Consider the following 15,401-nt stretch of genomic DNA (forward strand, 5'->3'; position numbering starts at 1 on the left):
GAACAGAGGGCCTTTGTCAGTCGGGCAGAGCATGAAGAACAGCACTAGGTGGGAAAGGAATTCCAGAGTGGGGTGTGTGTGATAAGAGTTGCCAACTTTCTAATCACACAAAGCCAACACCCTAGCCCCGCCCCTGCCCCGAGGCCCCGCCCCCCGCTCACTACATTCCCTCTCCCTCCGTAGCTTGCTCTCCCCCACCCTCGCTCACTTTCATTGGGCTGGGGCAGGGGCTTGGGGTGTGGAAGGGGGGTGCGGGCTCTGGGGTGGGGTGGGGCCGGGGATGAGGGGTTTGGAGTGCAGGAGGGGGCTCCAGGTTGGGGGGTGGGGCTGAGGGATTTGGAGTGTGGGAGGGGGCTGCGGGTTAAGCCAGGGGTTGGGGTGTGGGAGGGGGTTGAGGGCTCTGGCTGGGGGTACAGGCTCTGGGGTGGGGTGGGGCCAGGGATGAGGCTGGAGTGTGGAGCCGGTGTTTGGGGTGAGGGCAGTGCGCAGAGCCCCATGGCCCCCCAGCCTAGGAGCCGGCCCTGCTGGCCTCTTCCGGGGCTCAGCGCAGTGCCAGGACAAGTAGGCACTAGCCTGCCTTAGCGCTGCAGCACCACCAACTGGACCTTTAACGGCCCGCTCAGTGGTGCTGACCGGAGCTTATAGAGTCATAGATTCTAGGACTGGAAGGGACCTCGAGAGGTCATCGAGTCCAGTCCCCTGCCCTCATGGCAGGACCAAATACTATCTAGACCATCCCTGATAGACATTTATCTAACCTACTCTTAAATATCTCCAGAGATGGAGATTCCACAACCTCCCTAGGCAATTTATTCCAGTGTTTAACCACCCTGACAGTTAGGAACTTTTTCCTAATGTCCAACCTAAACCGCCCTTGCTGCAGTTTAAGCCCATTGCTTCTTGTTCTATCCTTAGAGGCTAAGGTGAAAAAGTTTTCTCCCACTTCCTTATGACACCCTTTTAGATACCTGAAAATGCTATCATGTCCCCTCTCAGTCTTCTCTTTTCCAAACTAAACAAACCCAATTCTTTCAGCCTTCCTTCATAGGTCATGTTCTCAAGACCTTTAATCATTCTTGTTGCTTTTCTCTGGACCCTTTCCAATTTCTCCACATCTTTCTTGAAATGCGGTGCCCAGAACTGGACACAATACTCCAATTGAGGCCTAACCAGCTCAGAGTAGAGCGGAAGAATGACTTCTCGTGTCTTGCTCACAACACACCTGTTAATGCATCCCAGAATCACGTTTGCTTTTTTTTGGCAACAGCATCACACTGTTGACTCATATTTAGCTTGTGGTCTACTATAACCCCTAGATCCCTTTCTGCCATAAAGCTGCCAGGGTCCCTTTTCGACCAGGTGTTTCCAGCCGAAACCCGGACCCCTGGTCACCCTAGGTGTGACTGACGGCCTTTCCCCTGCAGAGCTGCTTAACGAGCAGCAAATTCCAGCCTGGCCCCAGGAGGAAATGCCAAGAGAGAGGGTGAGTGCAAGAAGGGTGTGGAGAGATGCATGTAAACGCCATAGTGTGCCTGTGCCAGCAGGGCCTCACCCCTCGCACAGCCCTGCCAGCTCCCCATTCCCAACCTGCAGAGGCCTGCGACGGAGCTAAACTTTGCCTTGCAGGGACCTGTCGGAGCATGAACAGGGGAAGCTGGGATGGAAATTTTAAAAAGCAGCTAATATCTGCTGAGTCAAGGGAGTGGAGAGAGGAGGAGGAGGAGCTGCTGCTCTGAGCACCTCCATCCCTGGCAGATTATCACAGGCAAGTGCAATGAGACACCAGTGAGGATTAGAAGAGTTGAAATCTGACCCACAATGTCTTAAAGGGAAAGGGACCTGTTTGTTCAGCTAAGACTGGAAAGCTGACGATTATTTTCTGGCAGCTGGCAGACAGACAGACCTGCAGTAGCTCTCACGTGAGACCGTGAGCAAGTGCACCAGGGGCTGAGCACAGGCCTGGGAGATCTAATCCCAGCTCCAGCACCCGTTTGCTGTGGGACCCGGTTGGGTAAAGTCATTTCATTAGTTGTATCATGGCAGTCCCTAGACCGCACTGTGCATAAGAGACAGTTTTTACACAAGCGGACAATCAAAGCAAACAAAGGGTGGGAGGGGGAAAACCAGAGCCACAGGCAGGGGAAGTGACTTGCCCAGAATTGCACAGCAGGTAATTGGCAGAGCTGGGAACAGAGCCCAGATCACCGGGCTCCAGGTGCAGTTCCTCATCGGCCAGGCTGTACTGCCCCTCCCGGCCCGGCTGTACTGCCCCTCCCGGCCCACCATCTTCTGGAAGAGGAACAAGTGTCTGAATCCTGCATGCGACCCCCCAGCCTGCCCATGAGCTCCACTGAGAGGAGTTTTCTGTTGATGAAAACAGCTAAAATCAAATTAACGCTATTTAGTGCCAAGTGATGGGGAATTTCAGGACTCCTGGAGGTGGGTGCGAATCACGCTCCAAGTACAGGGATGTTACTTGCAGCCCTCTGGCAGCCAGACCTCAGGTGGGGTGGGCAACTGTTTGAAACAGTGGGAACACTCCTGCAGTTTAGACTGGAAGCTCTTTGCGTCAGGGATCATCACCAGGCGCATTTCTCTGTCCTGGCATTCTCCCATATAAACACGTTGCAATGGGTGTATTTACCACCAAAAAAACCTCTACCAAAACAGGACACTCCACTGCACACGCTTCTTCCTTTGTGGAGAAGACAAGAGAACAAACACGTGACAGATGCGTAGTCACATAACTTACTGCACTGCTGGTAGGTGCTCAGATACTACGGTGGTGGGCACCTTTATAGAATAAAACAGGGACAGCACCTGGCTGGCTGATGGCTCTGTAGAGAGTTTTATATGGACTACCATGAGGCTACAGGGCGCAGTGCTGCTGGAGGTAGCTACTTGCGTGTGAGGCAAGAAACAGAGGCTCTGACCACCAGGGGTCATAAAGGATTGAGCAAGGCTTAAAAGTAGGGGGCACTGGTTCTGGCTGAACGATCTATAGCAGAGGTCCTCAAACTGTGGGGAGCGGAGGAACGTTTGGGGGGGGGGTGCGGTGGGTCCCGGGCCAGCCCCCACCAGTGGCAGGAAGGGAGCCCCACCCAGCCTGACACTGCTCCCAGCTCTGCTCCGGCCCTGCTCCCAGCCCTAACCGTGATCTGACTGCGGCTCTGGTCCCGATCCCAGACCCGCCCCCAGCTGCGGCCTCCTTATCCCTATCCACGGCTCCGCTCCCGCCCCGGCTCCAGGGGGCCATAACCCTGAAAAGTTCAGGCACCACAGATCTATCGCAAAGCAGGGTTATGTTCTGCCTCCCTGGCTGGCCTCCTCACATTAACTGGCGGAAACCCGGTGCTCTCTGCTCACTGGCGTGCAGCCCCTGCTGGTATCGATGTGACACCCACGCTGCAGGGCTGAGATGACGTTAATCCCAGTTTATGCATAAATTGCAGGGCTGTAAAACGCTTCAAGGCTCACAAAAGGCGCATGGGCTGCTCCTAAAGCAGCTAATTCAATTACACAGTAGCACTGATTCTCCGCTTGCCTTTCCAGTCCTCCCAGCGACCACCAGCCCACCCAGCTCCCCCTCCCCTGAGACCAAGTGCCACGACACCCTGTCAGAGCATGGAGACAGCTGGGGGAAGAGGGGTAAATGACAGGAAAGTGGCTCTTTAAGACTGAGCTTTGATCAGTTTAATTACCTCTTTGGGGTAGAAAATAATAATTAAATCTCGACGAGCGGCTTGCCTTTAACAAGCGCTTTCCTAGCTGGTTCACACATTGTTGGCTATTGAAATGCTTTGTTTAAACTCCCTCACAGTGAGTTCTGGCTCCCCTTTGTCAGTTCCTGGGTGATGGGCCCTCAGCACAGGTTTAAGAGTCACATGCAGGGGGGTTCCAGGAAAGAGCACAGAGCCAGCTGAGCCTCCAACCATTTCTCTCCTGGACTGTAGGCCAAGGACATCAGTCAACCTGTCCCTGCCCAGCCCGCCCAGTGCAAATCAGTCTCTCTCCTCCTGCACTTTAACCCTTCTGGGATCTGAACTCCATATATCACAGGCCTCACTCCAAAGTTGGTGCTGAAGAGCAGAGGTACCAATGGGCCCCCTAAACTCTCCTTGAAGAGGTCCTAGGCCTGATCAGGTTCTGGGGAGAAGGAAGGAAGGAAGGAAGGAATCTCTCCCTCTGCCCCAAGTCACCCACCAGATTCCTCACCCTGATGCTTATAGATATAGATATACCTATCTCATAGAACTGGAAGGGACCCTGAAAAGTCATCAAGTCCAGCCCCCTGCCTTCACTAGCAGGACCAAGTACTGATTTTTGCCCCAGATCCCTAAGTAGCCCTCTCAAGGATTGAACTCACAACCCTGAGTTCAGCAGGCTAATGCTCAAACCACTTAACAGGGCCATTCAGTATCTGGACCTCACAGGGTTGGTTTTTTTTTTTTTTTTTTTTTATTTTTTAAACATCCTCACAGTCTGGAGTCCAGACAATGTCAGGCCAACTAGTCCTGCTTTCTCCTCCGACTCTCACCCCGCCCACAGCTCCTGAGGGCACCTTCCAAGGGAAAGATGGTTGGTCTGGACAATGAAGTGCAGAACTCCATGTGGTTCAGCTCCTGTCTGAGCATAGAATGCTCCCGGACCTAGTTCTGGCATCACCTAGGGCAGCGGCAGCTGGCTTAAAAGAAAAGCTGGTCTAGTTTGCAGATGCCTTAAGATGTGCTCAGTACACCACAAGGTCCTAGTGATTGTGGGGCTCTGGCAACAATGGGGTAGATGCCCCACTTGTGCCCTGGCCTTTCATCCCTACCCTCTGGATCTCACTGGTTGCCACCCAGATTTGGACCTTTGACTGTGTCCAACTTCAGATCAAAAGTGCTGAGTGAAAAGGTGGGCGTCTCACGGTCACCCCTGCAAACTCAGTCTGGGATCCAAGAGCCACGCTGGGTCCTTTCTGGCACGAAAAGCACGTGAGATTCTGCCATCTGAAGCCATTCAGGCTCGGCAGGAATCCAGCTTGCTCTCCCAAAGCAGTGTGAACTCTGCAGAGCGGACAGGAATGAAAGTAGTAACATCCCAGCCACCTTATTGTAGCCAATGGAGTCAGCAGAGGTGGCTCGTAATACCCAGTGGCAGACCAGAGGAGTAAGAAGGGGCCCCTATCAGTGTCACTGTTTAGACCAGGCTCTCCCGTAAAGTGTATTTCCATTAAGGAGGCTGTCAGAGATCCTACTAAATCCTGAGCCACAAGAGCCACCCCCTCCAACTCCGAATCAAGTGAGAAAACGGCCATTTTATCCAAAGCAACAGCACGCGCAAGCTGCTATCACAGGGCAACCAGAAGAATCCAGGAACAGGCCGGCCAGCCTTGGATGCCGAAGTGACCGTTTTGGAAGGAGCTCATTCCCTTTAGGAACAGTTTTGGTTATGAAGGTGTTTTCTCAAGGTCATTGGGGACATCCGCATGAAGATACCAGGTTTAACTTGTGCCAGATCTGCCGACTTACCCGATCTCTCCCCCACGCCCCTTTTCATCTTCTGTTCGCATCGCAGACCCAATGCAGCTACGGGGGAGAGTGATCGATTCTGTCTGGACTCATGGATCAACCCCCTCCTGTCCAACAACCAAAAACATCCCACCACCCTCCCTCAAGCAAAGTTTTACCCCAGAAGAGAGGAACCCGAGACTCCAGAGAGCCCACTAGGGACTCGATTTTACACGGAGGATGCTCAGATACTGCAGTGTTGGGCAGCCATATGGAATGACCCAGTAAGTTCAAATTCTTACACCACTGGGGCTGCACGCCTGCACCAACAGACTGAACACAGACATGGCCGGCAGGGTCTTTATTAGCATGAGGAAGGAAGCCCCCAGCTTGACTCAGCTCTCAGGATTACTTATTTAGATTGCAATATCACCCAGGAGGGCCAGTCGTGGCCCAGAACCTCATTGCGCTGAGCGCTGAACGCACACACAAAGATACACGCGCACGACGGCCATTTAGCAAACACAAAGTGTTTTACTTTTAAGCAGAGCCCGTTTGACACGGAAGCAGCAGAGACACAAAGAAGCCTGGAACCCCCACAATGGCATTTCCTAAGAGGCTCGCATCTCAGGGCCAGACGGCACTTGGGGAGGGAACAATTCTGATCTTGCATGTATTGCTAGTAACACCACAACATTCACAGCTTCCCGGGGACAGGGGATGGGGAAGGAGGAGACCAAGACGCACAAGGTCCAATCTCTCGGTAGGAGGCCGCAAGCCCCGCACTTACCATTGTTGCAGTGACGCACGCAGTCCTGGAACACCGCTCGCCACTTGTCCTGCTCCTTCCCGGTCATCACGCAGAAGTAGTAGTGACGAGAGTACGGGTGCCAAAGGATGAGAGGAAACTGGGTGGGGCACTTGAGGATCGGGGCATTGCCGGATTTGGGGGCTGTCCCTGATGAAAGAAGAAAGATTCCAGCACACACCTGTGACTCGAGGGAACACTGCTTGGAACTGGCCAGGCAGGAGGCCCACATTCTGGATCCAAATGCAAGGTGTGGGTGAAAGGTGTCAGGTTGAGTACCACGGAGATGGATGCCTCAACAGCCTGACCACAGAGTGGCTTCCTGCACTGCCCCGCTAAGGGGGCTCAACCCAGACCCGTCATATGGGACCTCAGGGGAGGCCAGTCTCCAGGGGCCATTCAGTGCGCTGCGGAGACTGCCGGTAAGGGGCCAGTTAGCTCTAAGTGGGTGCTGCTACTGGACCAGACTCTCTCTCAGTCTCACAAAGCCCTGCCCATACCATACTGCATTTTAATCCAAGGGGGAATATTTCCTCTCATCTCGTTACTTCCAGCCTCCACTTTCACCGTTTGGTTGCATCCCCATTCTGGGTCTTTGTGTGGCATCAGCCGGGAGAAGCCCCAGCCATCAACGGGGATGTTCGTGTTCCCGGGGCTGGCACGGGAGTCACACCTAGTCAAGGGCATGGCAACGAGGCCTCCATCTAGATCTGCCTGCAGCACAGCTCCACCGGAGCTTTGATGAATCAGGGTCAGTGGCATTCCTAAATCAGCTGCCCCAAACTAAGATTGAGTGAGGGGGGATTTGATAGTAGCCTTCAATTACCTGTGGTGGCAGATGACAGAACAAGGAGCAATGGTCTCAAGTTGCAGTGGGGGAGGTCTAGGCTGGATATTAGGAAACACTATTTCACTAGGAGGGTGGTGAAGCACTGGAATGGGTTACCTAGGGAGGTGGTGGAATCCCCAACCTGAGAAGTTGTTAAGGCCCAGCTTGACAAAGCCCTGGCTGGGATGATTTAGTTGGTGTTGGTCCTGCTTTGAGCAGGGGGTTGGACTAGATACCTCCTGAGGTCTCTTCCAACCCTAATATTCTATGATTCTAAGATATGTACTTGCCCCAGTTTCCATGTGCTCCAGAACTAGCTCTGGAGACATCCCAAACCATCCCCCACCTCCCTTTTGCCTGAAATCGAGGTGGTGATCCAGACTACCCTTCCTGTTCTCAAGGAGCATCACAGCAACGTGGTCGCCCACTGGAAAAGCAGTAGGGAGTGGACAGGCCAAAACCGAGGGGGCAGCTCCACTGCAAACCATGAGTGGAGTGGCCAAAAGGAACAGCCGCAGGGAGCTTGAAAGAGCAGCTGAAGGGCCCTTGGCATGTGCCACTGGATGACAGATCACATGAAGACTTGTTTTAGCTGCCGCGGAGGGATGGGTGATGGGCAGCTGTGCTCCCACCTGGAATCACCAGATTTTGTTAAGGACGAGAGTCCCGGAGGAGAAGGAAGCAGTAGGGGAAGCACCCACATCTGGCAGAAAGAAAACCAACCAACTAGAAGCAGATTTCCTGCTGTGGCGTTTAAGAGTCCCTTCGACAAGGTCAAACCCGTGGGGGTAAGCGCTTGCCTGACAGCGCACAGAGGACGGGAGGGTCTCAGCCCGTGGGCTGGGAGCACGTCTGCACGGTCTCCGTAACGCAGCATTTAGATGCAACCTGCGAACACTTTTCACAGCAAGGGCAATACAGCCCAGGGGCCTGGCCCCATAACCACCAGCTCCTCCACCTGTTTTAGGGACATAGGTTCTATCCGCATGGGGTTGACCACTGGCCCGAATCCAGCGCCCCCAACCAAACCCGGATACCCCTTTAGGAGGGAAGCAGAACCCTGCCATAGCGCATTGCGCTCTGGGGTGAGGAGAAACTGCAGAGCCTTGCAATTTGGCAGGCTGCTCAAGGAGTTTTATGCCTTATACCATGGTACCCTCCAAATGGCTGTGTCTGTCCTGCCCTCTGTACCAACCACTGCCCACTCAGGAGGGCTCCCCTGCGGTCCTGGCTCATACGACTCAGAAGGAGGCTCTGTTATCCCATTGGGAACGTGCTATTCCTGGCCAGCTTCCTTCAGCCGGATGCCTTTTGAGACCCCCTGCTCCTGCTGGAATCTTCTCACCCTGTCCCACCCCCGGAGCTATTTTACGCACGGGCGGAAGGACACCTGAATCAGACTCTGTTTATTTACACACCGCTGTGCTGAGGCATTTTTCTGCAAGGCGCAGCTCAGTCTGCCCCCTGCAGCAGCAGCTCTGCTCTGAAGAGAGGTGTTCCCCCACCGAGCCCCTGGAGTGGGAAGGTAACGTGTTCTCGCCAAGACATGGGGACGGTTTCTACCAACTCCCAACCCCGCAAGCCTGCTCCTTGAAAACTAGGTCATCCCATGGGGTTTTAGAAATCACCAAAGGTTAACCTAGTTTTAAAAATCGGGGGGGGGGGGGGGGGGGGGGGAAATCCATGCACATAACCAGAACCAGGACTGCCCAGTGATGCTGCAAGGGGGTGGCTAGCAGGATGGCCCATCTGAGTCGACCGAAGCCAGCTCGTTTCGAGATCGTAGGGGACGAACTCGCAGTGATCAGATATTCAGCATTGCTCAGTTCCCAACCTGCACCTAAGCGCTTTAGAAAACCTGGCACTGAGCCCTTGAAAACGAGCCCTCTTTCCACCTCCAACCCCCCCCCCCTTATCCCCCCCCCCCCCCCCAGCCCCCTCACCGCTCTCCAAACAAGAGGATGGGAGGAGGAGACTTGGCTAGAGGTTTCTCATTTGCTAAGTGAAACGGTTTCAGAGAAATCAAGTGGCCAGCTCTGGAGAGCAGAGGCTCCCTTCCTGGAAGGGAGCAGAGACAGCACAACAAGGGCCCTGGGGAAACAATCCAAACTGCATTCTCAAGGAGCTGAGCCAGGGAGGGTGAGAAGGCATTTGTGTGGGAGGGAGCCTATGCCACACAAAGGAGTGTTCATGTCTTCATGGTACAGCAAGGGACACCGGATGTTTTCACTCCTCCCTACCTATACTTTGTCTCCCCCCTACTTCCTTTGGAGCCACCTCTCTGGCTCCTCTATTCCTCCCTGTGAAGAACACTGAAGCCAGGAGCAAAAAAGGGGACCAAGATCACACGTATCCATGTCCGCCTCCAGCTCCTGTCCTATAGATGTTGGAAAGCATTCTGGGATAGCAGGAGAAGGGAAACACACACACGTAAGCCAGCCTGGAATAATAGAGGGGCCGACGTACATCACCTGTTCTAGTCCTCCGTTATCCCACCCTCCCCCTTGCACCTGAACATGCAGAGCACCTGGGAGATGAGGTCATCAACAGGGTGGACTTACCTGGTAAACTGCTATTGACAAGGTCAAGATACTGGTCCAGCGAGGTGAGGATTTTGTAGCCGGCGCTGTTGAGGACTATTCGAGGCTGAATCCCTCTGTCATAGGCCTAGAGAGGAAGGAGAGTCAGTCTGTGGGAGCGGTTCCCAAAGCTGCTTAATCCAGGATCCATAACAAGCTCATGTCTCTGAAACCCTGTAAGGCAAGACCTGTGCCTTGCTCCTTGCCCTCGTTTTTGACAGGGGTTAATACGCTAAGGCTTGCCCAGACTGATCTTCTAGCGTCTGATTCTTGTGACATGGCTGCGTGTGCGTGGGGAACCTACCGTGGATGTGGGATACTCACTGGTGTGAAAGGTAACCAGGTCAGCAGATGCCTGCAGCCTTGCCGGAGGATTGTGATGGGGGAAAGGAAGTGGTTGTCTTTTGATACGTCTCCCACAGAAGTGCAATAAGAGAGACTGCTCCCTGCAGGGGATGTCCCATGCTGGAGATCAGTGGGCTCCAGGGCATTCTACTGCATCAGGGGAACACGACATCTCAAGCTCAGCCGTCCCCATTGGCGAGGGAGTGTCCCAGTGCTCAGGACTGCTCTTCAACGGGTGCAGCAGCCAAGGGAAGCCAAGAAGTTGTTCAAAGCTTTCCTTTAGTTCCCCAGCTCTGTGACTCCCGCCTGGTTACTTAAGTCCATTTCTCAACTGGAGACACCGGACGTGCTCATGGAGGCCGTACTTTGAAGCACTAAGTGCACTGAGAGCACTGGCTAAGTGTCATTCACGTGCAAGAGCTGTTTGAACAGCGATTGCTGACGGCTCCTCGACAGGAGGAGAGCTCCTCTAAGGGGTACATTCCCTGGCAGGCACTACCTGTGCTGAACAGGCCTCCTGGACAAAAACACCCAGCACAAAGCAGAGACGGAAGGGGAGGGGGTGGAGAAGCAGCGAGGGCCTCACCAGTTTGTTCTCGTACAGCACCAGGCCGTAGTTGTGCGGCACAACGCTGAAGCGGTTTCGCCACTTCTTGTTTTCCTCCACGTATTGGAAGAGGTTCCCTGAGATGATGACGCGGTCCTCCAGAGGGACCTGCACAGAAGGGGAGACACAGTACAGTGAGCGGAGGAGGAAGGAGAATTGATGGTACGTTAGAGAAACCAAATTCAGGGGAGCCAAACCACATATGCCAGCTGGGGATCTGGCCTCTGGCCCCTATGCCAAAAAATGCTTAGCTCTTATACTGCATGGCATTTTCGACTTATAGCTCAAGAGTTAGGGAAGCGTGATCCTCATTTTTTAGAGACAGGGTGGAGGCAGAGAGGCAAAGTGACTTGCCCAAGGTTACACAGCAGGTCAATGGCAGAGTTAGGATTAGAACCCAGGCCTCTTGATTCTCAGTCTGGAGAAATACCCCAAAGCCTAGAGCTGGAAGAGTCCAGTGGGTGCGAACGAACACCTCATACATCACACTTGCCTTCAGAATCTTCATGCTCGTTACATTCCCCCTCCCGCTCCAGAAAAGCGCATCATTCAACTTACTGATCTGTATCACAGTAGCGCCTAGACCCCAATACAGATCACATATTATGGTGCAAGGCACTACACATAGCGAGAAACTCTCCCTATGTGACCCACGACCCCCTTAATGCCAACTGGCAAGGACATGACAAGAATATGCTGATTCGGGTCCAAACATTCTGGTTCACCAAAGAATGTCATGTGAGGTTTTCAAGGAAAGCCAGGGTCACACTGCTCATTGATTTCATTGTAAAATGTATATAGAGATACTATATAAGGACTTATGTGTATATACTGAAAAGATGTTCTTAGATTCTTATCACAGCAGAAGTGGAGAAACCGGTTTTCTGTCTGACACGAGAGGTTTATTCACTTGTCTCTCTGTCAGATGTAAATTACACATTGTAAACTAGGACAGTGGATGCCCATTTATATATGAAGTTATTGAAGTCAACAAGGAAGCAGCACAGAGGCAAAACAAGCCCCGGGGTGTTCTCCTGTCTCTGAGCACAGACTATGAGCTTTGGGGATATAAGTAGATGGCAAAGATGACACCCCTCATCCTACCCCTAGGAAGTAAACGGGCAGTGCATTTTCATTCATGAAAACAGGATCTCAGCCAGCTTGGTTAAAGATGCTGCAGCAAGCGCAGGGTGAGATAAGCTTCTTTAGACAAGAGAGTAACTTGTGAGTTAAGTTTAGTCTCTAGAAAGCACATTACTGATTTTGTTTTATAAGTAACCCTTTGTTTCCAACTCATTATCTCCTGACTCTTTAGTCTCTGATAATAAACCTGTGGCTTTCACTATCAATATATCTCAGTGCTGTGATATTAACCAAGGTGCTGGATCCTGAGTTGACTCACACAAGCTAGTGTGTACATTGTTCTTTTGGGGACTGCAGACCTGGCATTTGTGAGAGCGTTGGGTGGATAAGGGGCTGAACACCGCAGGGGAACGCTTCAAAGGGTCTCGGGGACCGAGGCGCACCTATTGCTAAGCTGCAAAGCAAAGTGAGGGCTGGCAGAGCCCAGATGAGTGTGCTTGCACGACTAATAGGCTAGTGGTATCAGGGAGCTGACACCCAGCAAAGCACAAGCAAGACGCCCTTTTGCTGGAGGCAGGGGGTAACAAGGGGACTCACAAGCCTGGGTACCCCGAAACAGTCACACCCTACCCAGAAGGATTTATAATCTAACTGCGTAAGGCATAGCATCGGAGGCCAACAGATTAGGTTAGTGGCCTACGGTCACACAGCAGGTCAGTGGTGGGAATAGGAGTCAGGTCATCCTTGTCCGTACAAAGACCCATCCATTGGACTAGGCGGCCTTCAACTTTCTAAGCTTTTTGCCCTGAAAGCTCCTGTGTGTTAGAACTTGTTATGTGATCCCAAACACAGGCTTGCCTAACGGTCTGAGAGAATTCACGTCTCAAGGGAATTTTTATGACCCATGGAATATAAACAAGAGCAAAAAGCACTTCTTGCGGAGAGTCTCTTCCTCTCTCAGTCTTGTAGCCAAGTTCTCAGCAATGAAAGTCAGCAAAAAGGATCAGTATTTATGAGATATTAGACAGGCGTAAGTGACCTAAATCCATAGACTCTGCCTCCCCCCAGCAATATTTCAGATGGGAAGCTGAGGCACAAAGACTAAGGATATGTTTTCACTGCAGAGTTAACTCAGGCTCCTGCCACACACAAAACCCTCTCAGCTGAGTTTAGTGGTGCTTTTAAGCAGGGTAGCTGGGAGTGTGGGTTAGAGCCCAGGTTCCACTTTCACTCTGGCTGGCAGCGACGCAGCCACTTTGCAGTGAGGACTCAGGCTAAGCCATTTGAATGCTGATAATCCACCAATGCCGTCCCACAATGCCCCTCCTTGTGTCTGGAAGGACAGACAAGTCCTCCCACAATTCACTGGGAAAGACTCATACAGCAGGCCCAGCTGACTGGGGCACAAAGCACCATGGGATATACCTCCAGCAGTCCTAGTGACACATGGGGAAGCATAGCACCAGTGAGGCTGCAGTCACTGATATGGCTTTGCAGGGGGGTTGCTCACACCTAAACTAGGCTAACTCAGTTGCTGATCACCTGGGTTAACGGGATCACCGTTAGGGTATGTCTACACTGCACTGTAAGCCCAGGGTTAGAACTCAAGTTAGCAGATCATGGGTTTGTTAACCTAGGGCTTGAGCATCTACGCTCATTTGTAACCCCAGGTTAGGAAGTGTTGAACCCTGGGTCCCAACCTGGGGCTCCAGCATCTACACTGTATTATGCAGGCCCAAGTCCAATCACCCTTATCCCAGACTTCCTTGCATCCTCCAAAAAACGTGGCAGCCCTAGCCCTTTGTTCGTGGTGCAACATGGGAAAACTTGACTGTCCAGAGGACAAAAAGTTGGTCCATGGGATACTTTTGGCAGACTCCCAGATCATGAGTCCAGGGGGGCTGTACTTACACTGCAAAGCAATAGGGTTTGAATCCTGGGTCCCAGCTTGACTAAGGCTTGGACCCCCACACAGTCCTAGGACCCTGAGTTAAAGCAATGTGTTACACTTGAGCCTCAGTTCAAACCCTGGATTTACACTGCAGTGTAGACATAACCTCAGTGACTTGTCCAAAGCCTGTGGCAGAGCAGGGAATTGAACCAGGATCTTCAGAGTCCCAAACTAGCTCTCTAACCACTGGACCACCATTCAGAAGCAGAACAGGTTAAAAAGTAACACCAACTTGAATGCTACTGCTGCTCACAATCTTTTTCTCTCCCCAGCTTTTTAATATATTCACTAAGGTTTTTTTTAAAACAACTTTCTTGTAGGTGTGTCACATGTCAGTGGGAACAAACAACAGGGTAAACTGAGTGGCAAAATATATAGGGCAAAAACAGATCAGCATTCACCAAGACAGACAGAAGTTTTCCTCCAACTCTTTCAGTTCTAGTAATCTGGGTGCTGCCTGTATCAATACTAGGTATGAAATGTCAGATAAAAGGGTAATTGTTAACTTGACAGTGTCCCTTAAAGAGACTTGCCTCTGGTCACACAGCTAGACCAAGGCAGAGCCATAAAAAGAACCCAGGAGTCCTGTTTCCCCCTCCCCTGCTCTATCCATGAGATTGCTTCAGTGATCAACATTCCCTCTAGGGTCATTATCCAGGGTTTTATAGCAACAGTAAATAGACTGGCTAATTCAATAAAAAAAAAAAAAAAAAAAAAGCATCATGCAGTTGCACTTTTCTTCCAAGAACCTTGGAAAAGTAGAAGTAGAAAATACAGTTAAGGAGGTGATGAATTCAAGGAGGTGGGTAGTGAGAGCCAGTAAAAAAAGGAAGCTAGTCATAAGGCAAACAAGTGGGGTTTTTGACAGTAACAAGGATTAAAAGCCCAAGGGGGGAGAGAAGCGCATGGAAACGCAAGGCCTGGTACATAGACTATGGAATAGGACGTTCAGCGAGAACACTCCACTGCATACACCCTCCGAACAAGATCCCTCACACCCCCAGGCAGGTATTGGGAGAAGCAGCAAGTAGGTGGCGCCTCAGTAGTCAGGAGTGAGTCAGTTTCTCTAGCAGGGTGGCTTGTCACCGTCTGTGCTCAGAGCACCGCCCCATAGCCAGAGCCGCAAAGCCCCTCTGAGGTCAGCCTTACACTCACGGGGTGTGGCGTGAATGCGATGCACATGGGTGGTGGCTCTTTAAAACCCAAGTGTTTATTTACAGCAGATGCCCCGTGCAGGCTGAGGCCAGACCCAGCTGGATACAATGTTCAGACAAATCCTTTGGTGCGGAGGTTGATGTACCAGATCCCCTGTAGAAAGGAGCTGGGTTTCAGTGCTGGCCACCGAGAGCCACTTTCTGGCCTACATTCCACCAGATGTGGCCAGCCCTGCCCTTCCCTCCCCATAGAGTGATCCAATACCCACCGCCATTCAGAGACGCACCGGGAGATAGGGGTCTCGTTGGGACCAAGCAGAAGCCAAGGAGTGGGGAGGAGGGGGCCATGGGCCATGGCTTCTATTGCGACCCCATAATTCTGGACACCCGCTTTTAAAGTAGTCACAGCCCATTTAACATCACTGGTCCCCCTGGGATTATAGTAGGAGACCACTAACAGCAGCCCCTGGCACAGGACATGAGTCACCGTTATAGCCAGTCAGTGTCCATAGACTCCAGTGGCTACTGGTCACAGGGACACAGAACCCGGTCC

General features: G+C 52.2%; 1 protein-coding gene across 1 annotated transcript in view; it reads right to left on the reverse strand.

The window, feature by feature from the left end:
• Positions 1-15,401, reverse strand: part of NIBAN2 (niban apoptosis regulator 2) — a 90,182-nt gene that overhangs the window by 19,118 nt on the left and 55,663 nt on the right. The window contains exons 3-5 of the mRNA XM_026657368.2: positions 10,640-10,768; positions 9,691-9,796; positions 6,283-6,450 (exon numbers count right to left, since the gene is read on the reverse strand). Of these exons, the coding sequence (XP_026513153.1) occupies positions 6,283-6,450; positions 9,691-9,796; positions 10,640-10,768 (403 nt within the window). The remainder of the gene's footprint in view (positions 1-6,282; positions 6,451-9,690; positions 9,797-10,639; positions 10,769-15,401) is intronic.

Source organism: Terrapene carolina, unplaced genomic scaffold (assembly GCF_002925995.2).
Source record: "Terrapene carolina triunguis isolate 2854851 unplaced genomic scaffold, T_m_triunguis-2.0 Scaffold238, whole genome shotgun sequence".
NCBI classification, from domain to species: Eukaryota; Metazoa; Chordata; order Testudines; family Emydidae; genus Terrapene; species Terrapene triunguis.